Source organism: Varanus komodoensis, unplaced genomic scaffold (genome assembly GCF_004798865.1).
Source record: "Varanus komodoensis strain SLA01 unplaced genomic scaffold, ASM479886v1 scaffold11, whole genome shotgun sequence".
Classification (NCBI taxonomy): Eukaryota; Metazoa; Chordata; class Lepidosauria; order Squamata; family Varanidae; genus Varanus; species Varanus komodoensis.
In genome coordinates this window covers 25,784,564-25,791,931 of record NW_025335317.1, presented here as the reverse complement: position 1 = coordinate 25,791,931, position 7,368 = coordinate 25,784,564, and the positions used below count along the sequence as shown (strand labels likewise).

General features: G+C 41.5%; 1 protein-coding gene across 1 annotated transcript in view; it reads right to left on the bottom strand.

Annotated features, from left to right (window-relative positions):
* The window catches only part of TBC1D12 (TBC1 domain family member 12), a 49,159-nt gene that overhangs the window by 9,357 nt on the left and 32,434 nt on the right, over positions 1–7,368 (bottom strand). The window contains exons 6-11 of the mRNA XM_044420081.1: positions 7,035–7,174; positions 6,290–6,404; positions 3,722–3,793; positions 2,509–2,637; positions 1,513–1,622; positions 716–974 (exon numbers count right to left, since the gene is read on the bottom strand). Coding sequence (XP_044276016.1) covers positions 716–974; positions 1,513–1,622; positions 2,509–2,637; positions 3,722–3,793; positions 6,290–6,404; positions 7,035–7,174 — 825 coding nt within the window. The remainder of the gene's footprint in view (positions 1–715; positions 975–1,512; positions 1,623–2,508; positions 2,638–3,721; positions 3,794–6,289; positions 6,405–7,034; positions 7,175–7,368) is intronic.

Here is a 7,368-nt window from a genome sequence, read left to right as displayed (position 1 = left end):
CAGGTCGGCCCCCCTCATCCACAATCAAGTCATGGATGAGGGAAGATTTGTTATTGACCGACCTGGCATTAAGCAACAGCACCGTCAGGCCCGAGGGGCGGCTGACAAGACTCCCTGGCACCCTCTGGCTGGGGGCAAAACCAGAAGTAGGGACAGGTGTCAACCATCTGTCCCTCCTTCTTCTATGCAGACATGTTAAGCTCCCACCGCTGTTACGTCCATTGCCCAAAACCACCCCAATGGTGGCGCCCGTGCGCTCCCCAGGAAGCACAAGCGGCAACGTGGCCAGGGACGACTCCATAAAACAGCTTAGAATACAATAAAATTATAAAAACAGTTAAAAACTCACGGTAAAACGCAGCCCAGCAGGAGGGCCAATTATAACACAGCCAATCAAGCCCCCTGGCCAGCCCAGCCCCCCGAACGGCACCCGAACGGCGGCGACCGCCCTTTGGCTGCCGCCCTTCGGCCGCCGCCGGCGCTTTCAGGCTGCAGGGCCTCCCAACGCTCTGCCCTGCCCGGAGCACGTCCCTCACCCTTGCAGGGGCGTGGCGGCCGGTCAGGTGGTGGAATCTGGCGGCGCGGGCATTCACTGCCGGCGTTCGCTGCCGGGCGCACAGGTGTATTTGAAGAGCAAGGTAGGCAACAATTGCTAATATATTAATATAACAGTTTATTTATGGAAAAATATTAAAGCAACATGTCATTCATTTACCTGAGCCCACTTTTTGTTACTGTTCTGCATCTGAACAGATGTAATACAAGTGAAGAGCTTCTCCGAGGTGATATCTTCAGGTAGCTTTGTTAAAAACTGTGCTATATGAATGAAGTCCATCTGCAGGAGGATATCTTCATATAATCTAAGAATTCCTAACCCAGTTCTGAACAAAAATTCTTCTCCATCTCTACAAAAGACATCCCAGACTCGACAGGCCAGATCAAGTGGTAGAGACTTGCTGTACAGGGTGAAGATCCTGTATTTGAAATAAGCATCAGGCATAGGAGGACAAAGCACATGCCCTCTATGTTCTCCTCCAGTATGAGTGATCAATTTATTTAGAAGCCCAATAATGAATTCAATTTGGGAAGCCAACACCAATAGACATCTCACTTACACAAGCTGATCTGCCATGATTTTAGCAGATACCTCCTCCTCACGGCAGCCACCACCCACCACATTCCACCACATTTTAGGCCTTCCTTGCAGGGGGTGCAGCACATGCATAGCATTGAAGAGCAACAAAGAGAAAGGAGCAGGAAAGCCACATTGGATTAATTAGAGTTCTACTCACATCAGCTTGGATACATCCTATTTATGCACCCACATCACAACCAAATAAAAATTCTGCTCCCACCATACTCTGACTACTGGATCTCAACCACAAGTAATAAAAGATTTCTAGAGAGCCCATTAAGATCTTTCCACATCTTCAAACTTCATCTGCAAACTCCTCAATTTAGCTTGTGACCATGTTATAAAAAGGAATATATTAAACTAATCTTTAAACTTACCAATCTATCAAGTATATGTCAGGGGTAAGATTATAGGATTTAAAATGATGGAACAATTTGGGGAGGTTTTCCTCAAAAAATACTTCAAATGCTGCAAAGTACTTTAGCATCTGTAAAGAAGAAGATAAAATCACTTAAGAATAGTCCAGTTCAGAAAAAGAGGAATGCTGCAAACACTGGAGCCTCCAGACAACTATAAGCAGACTACAGAACACATTCTGGTGGTTTAGATATGGACAAAACACTAAACTTCCAGTGTAATTGTCCTTAGCCAATCTTTGCATTTCTCCAGCAATAAATATAACAGTCAAACATCCAGCATTAATTTCTCCAGTACCTAAATTCTGTGGCTGTGTAGACAGTAGCAAACATTTTATTTTTTATATTTATATTGTATCTTCTCAGGCCAATAGCTCTCTCAGGAATGGTTCACAAAAATATTAAACCACAATCAAATATGTTCACTGATCTTAGGGGTGGGCAGACTGATATGAAAGGAGACAAGACTCTGTATTCTGAACAAAAGCCACTGAAACTTTTAAAGGCAATTACTAGCATATTGAATATTGATGTATTTGTTTATTATATGTATATCCTGCCTTTTTTCCTACAAGGAATTCAACACAGCTTACATAAACCTCCTGTTCCATTTTATCCTCACAACTACCACAATTTATAACTAAGTCATGTATTAGTGTGCCCTTTTTCCCTTACAGTTCTACTCTAAAAAGACTGGCTGTGATTATCCATTATCTCAAAGTAAATGAAAAACAGTATCAGAAACTACTGCAATTCAGTTGTAAGCTCAGTGAAGGGACAGCAAAATTCCACCAGTGTAGTTTCCACTGATATAATTCTAGAGCTGCAAGTATATCAGTGTAAAGTATGAATGAAAAGCACTAATCCTTAGAAAAGCAGAAATTGCATTGAGTAACATCTAATGCCCATTAAAATGTAGAAATGATAAGTTATAGCACTTTGGAATGATAAACTTACCATGCTGTGATCCACACGGAAAAAGGCCAGCTGGCATGGCTTATTCAGGAGGTTTGCAAAGGCAATGAAAGCATCTGCCTCTTCCAAATTGAGAATGAGGACTGCAGCAATGAAGGACATTCCCTGGACCTCCAAAGTGCAAACATAAACACATCCTCAGTTTTTATGTTAGACAAATATTTATAAGCTGTGATTGTGTTAAAAACTAATTTATTATTATATTATTACTACAACAAAAAGTAGAGCAATGTATTATGGAAATGTTAAATTCAGTTCTAAATTGAGCATTTAAAACAGGGGTCCTCAAACATTTTCACCAGGGGGCCAGTTGAAAGGTGCTGGTGCTGGGTGTGGGCTGAAAAGGTGGTGCCAGCAGAGCGCACGGGCCAGCGAGGGGGTGGGGGCAGCACGTGCGGGCACGCGCACTGAGACGGGGGTGCGGCGTGGGATGAGGCGCGGGCGGATGTGCAGGGCAGGACGAGGTGGGGGCAGTCACGCATCACGAGGCGGGCGCACGAGGCAGCAGCTTGCTTGCTTGGAGATCATTTTCTCTGAGTTAGCAAACCGCTGCCACCCCATGTATGGGGCGAGGTGGGCAGCGGCAGGCACGGGCGCAGCAGGTCCAAATGGACATGGCAGGCCGGATAAATGGGCATGGTGGGTTGGATCCGGCCCCCGGGCCGTAGTTTGAGGTCCCATGATTTAAAAGGTCAAAGCACGTGTGAAGAAACGTAACTTAGACCTGCTACATTTGTGCAAACTTCCATACAGAATGGAAAGAGTACATATCATCATGAGTACAAATTGCTTACATCTTTTTATACCATTATAAGGAAGCTACGATGAACAAGCAGGTGCATAATCCAAACAGGTATTTCCTCCCTTCACTGGTCCAAGGAAAATTTTGTGAAGTAGTGCCATCCTATGCACATTTACTGGAAAATCCAATTTGGTAGAGCTTAGGCCCAAGCCAATGTGTGTCAGTTTACATCATTAGAGATTTCATACCTTTAATATGAAATATCTCACAGTGCTACTGTTGAGTGAGCTGTAGCACAGATGCAACAGTAAGAACTTATATTTCTTCTGCTGGTGTCACTGTCAATCTTTATTGACATAGTTCACTCAGTCTTCTTTTTCAGAAATTTTGTAAGTTCTACACCTATACTCCATCATCTTAATTAAAGTACTGCAATACTGGGCAGAAACTTACGTATCCTACATCAGGTCGGTAACATGTATATGCTCCCAAGACACTGTGCAAAAGATCATGATAAGGGCCACCCTAGTGTAAAACAGTAGACAAAAATGGGCATTAGTACAAGAGGAGCATTAAAATTACAGTAAATCTAAAAGAACTGCTCTACTTCTAATGTGCTACAACCCAAACATGACTGCAATCCAATGTTAGTTCACTTAGTTTTTATAATTACATGAATACAAAACATAAAGTTATAACTAATGCTCAATACAAACACCTCCTTCCATTGATTCATGGCCACGAACTTCAGTTACAATTTTTTTTAAAGTAAAGATACATAAAACACTAGTTTTAATCCAGCAATGTTATAAAAATGGGTTGCTTCCATATTGGACAGTACCACTGGATTTCCTAATGGTATACATATTCCTGGCTACATGCAACTTTAACTGTTCCAAAAGGCTCAGAAACCACAGTGTTCACAGATACGTATGAATGTGTGTGCATGTGTGTGTTTTCTGTTCCAACTGTAGCACTTTCAAGCAATAGGTCAATGAGCTGTACCTGCTAAAAGTGTTCATGCTTACGAAAACAGATAGCATTGCCACTGCTTAATCTTAAGCTTAATCATAACTATCATAGTTCCAAACTGTACAGTTAAACTGGATTGATTTCACCTCATACTCTCGTGATTGCATGTACTGCCAATACAACTCAGTACTGACAAAACTCAACATTAGATCTGCAATAATTAAGCTTCTAGCAAAATTTTTAGAGAATGGCTTGCACAGAGCCAGTAAGACTTTTATATCACCATCACCACAATCACAAATTGCATTTGAAGGCCCCTGATTTTAAAAAGCAGCATATGGCATAGTCTGTTAAAAGAGGTCAGTATGAAAAGTAAGAAAAAAAGAGAAAAAGCCTGGTCTAATGTGTATGTAATGTTCAGACAAATAATTTTGGAATAGAGGACTGATCATTATTAGTTTCCTCCTGTATTCATTAGTAAAATGGAATTGGAACACTGGAAAGTATTCCCACCACAAATACAGTGGTACCTTAGCTCACAAACTTAATTTGTTCCATGACTCTGGTCTTGACCCAAACTGGTCGTGACCCAAGTCAAATTTCCCCATAAGGTTCAATGTAAATAAGGTTAATTCGTTCTGTAACCATTTTATTTAATCACAAAAAAATTGAAACAAAGTAACAAAGAACAACAATGATCACAGCCATCTCCCCCCCCCCCAAAACGACCACGATCATGCTTGTCTTCCCTGCCCAAGCACGACTGCAACCATAGATGGGCTCAATCGTGGTTGCACTCGGGCAGGGAAAGACGGGCATGATCATGGCCATCTCACCCCCAAGCACGATCGTGGCCATCTCCTCCCCCGAGCACAACCACGATCGCACCTGTCTTCCCTGCACCCATCTATGGTTGTGATTGCGGTCACACTCGTGCAGGGAAGAGAGGCGCTACCGCGGTCGTGCTTGGGGAAGGGAAGATGGCCGTGATTGTGGTCGTGCTCACGTAGGGAAAACAGGCACGATTGCGGCCATCTCCCCCCCATAAGCATACCATGATCGCACCCGTGCAAGGAAGATGGGTGTGATCGCGATCATCGCCTGATGCAGAGTTCACTACCTGAGGCAATTTTTTTCTGAAATTTCTGTTTGCGACCCGATTTGGTCGTGAACTGAGGTGTTCATGAGCCAAGGTACCACTGTACATATGGCCTTACTTTGCATTGCCAAACAGTTAAGATTTATTTATATGTATCACATGATATGGGCTTTTTAATATTTTCTTTTAAAATGCAAAATACCTCTCCATCTGCAGATCTCTGTAAACAATAAACTGGTCTGTAAGTTTCACTTGCTATTCAAATTGCCTTACAGAAACTTTAGAACTGGTTTACAGAATGCCACTTCTCAGTTGCCAGCAATGAAGAATCACCTCCAGCTAACCAGGTGATTCTTCACTGCAATAATTGTGCTATGCACAGAAGGAAAGACTCACGTCTTTCAAAACATTCTGTGTTTCCCCAGTGAAGAACATAATCACACTAATTAGGGCTATCCCTTTTTAGCAGAGAAACTATAGCAAATCAAGACCTTCACAGCATTCTTCTTTCTGGAAAATGCATTACCAACTTACTATCAGTTTTCACTTCCTCCCTGTTCGAGAAAAACAAAGCTAAATGATCCACTGCAATGGTATCTGCACTGATAGAACATTTTAAGTGTTTAATTCCTTGAAACGCAGCAGTAAAATATTTTCCCTGTAAGTATAATTTCCTCTGTAACTATGTTGTAAAAGTAGTCATGCAGTTCCCTGGATCACATAGCAGCACAGGATGAAATTATACAGTTGAGGTTAAGCAACTGTATTTTCTACTTATTTTAAGCTAAACTCTTGTTAATGAAATATGGAATTTATCTACTGCACAAAACCATGACAAAGGCAATACTAAAAAAAGCTTTCATGAACAGATTTATTGTTTTAGCAAATACAATGGGCAAAATGATCTAACAATTTAAATGTACTTATCTTGGAATCAAGTGAAAAATTACCTTCTGAAAAATATAAAGGGATGGAAATGTGCGTGATATATCCAATTTTATTAGCTCCAAACTAGCCTCCCGGTCAGCGATTGATACTCCAGCATCTACAGAGATCAAAACATTACTAAATTATTCTGGGGACTGATTTACCTAATAGAGTAGGCCTGTGAATCACATATACCATTTGATCATAATTCAGATTAGTCAGATATGTGCTTCAAACGAAGGACCAATTTGCAACATAGCTAATATTCTCTTAAGCACAGGTTTTTCTGATGACCAGGTGTTGTTTCTTTTGGGGAGGAGGTTATTACACAGATTTTTGTACTGGAACAGTCTTTAATAACAGGGTGGCACAGGGAAATGGGAAATTTTCAATTGTCGTTCAATGCACAAAGAAACACACTACAAAATACACTTTATGATGAAATGTATTGTACAGGATATGCAATTAATCATGGCAATCAATATTCATTTTATGTCTTGAAGATAACATCATGAAGGTGTGGTTCATTTCTCCACACACATTCTGACAGCCTGTTGTAGAAATTCTGTATTGCTCAACATAACATGTCAAGAGGAATGCCAGTGATTTCCTCTTTGATCCTCCTTTTTAGTTCAGCAATGGTTGCAGGACGTGTGTAGTACACTTAAGATGCCCCCACAGAAAAAAATTACAGGAAGTGAGAGCTGGGGATCTTGGAGGCCATGGAATGTCACTATTATGTGAAATGAAATTAGCATCCTTGTTTACTTTAGCCAGGAATTGTTCACAAAACTGTTGATGCAACATGTGGTCATTGGGATTGAGTTCTGCAATTTGTAGGGATGGAACTTGAACTCGTGCAGTATTCTTTGCATGCTTTGTTGCCCCAAGTGTAGTGATGATGTGTGCTGTTGAACAGAGCAGCAAGAGCTCCTTATGCTGGCAGCTCCAGCAGGCTCAATATCCTTGGTGTGCAGGCCGTTCAAACTCCACCTGAGGGATTCTTTTTTAAGGCTGAATCCATTTCTTCAAAATTATGCACCCATGTTGTAATTGCATGTGCAGACGGGACACCATCATGACGTCCTAGCTGGTAATGATG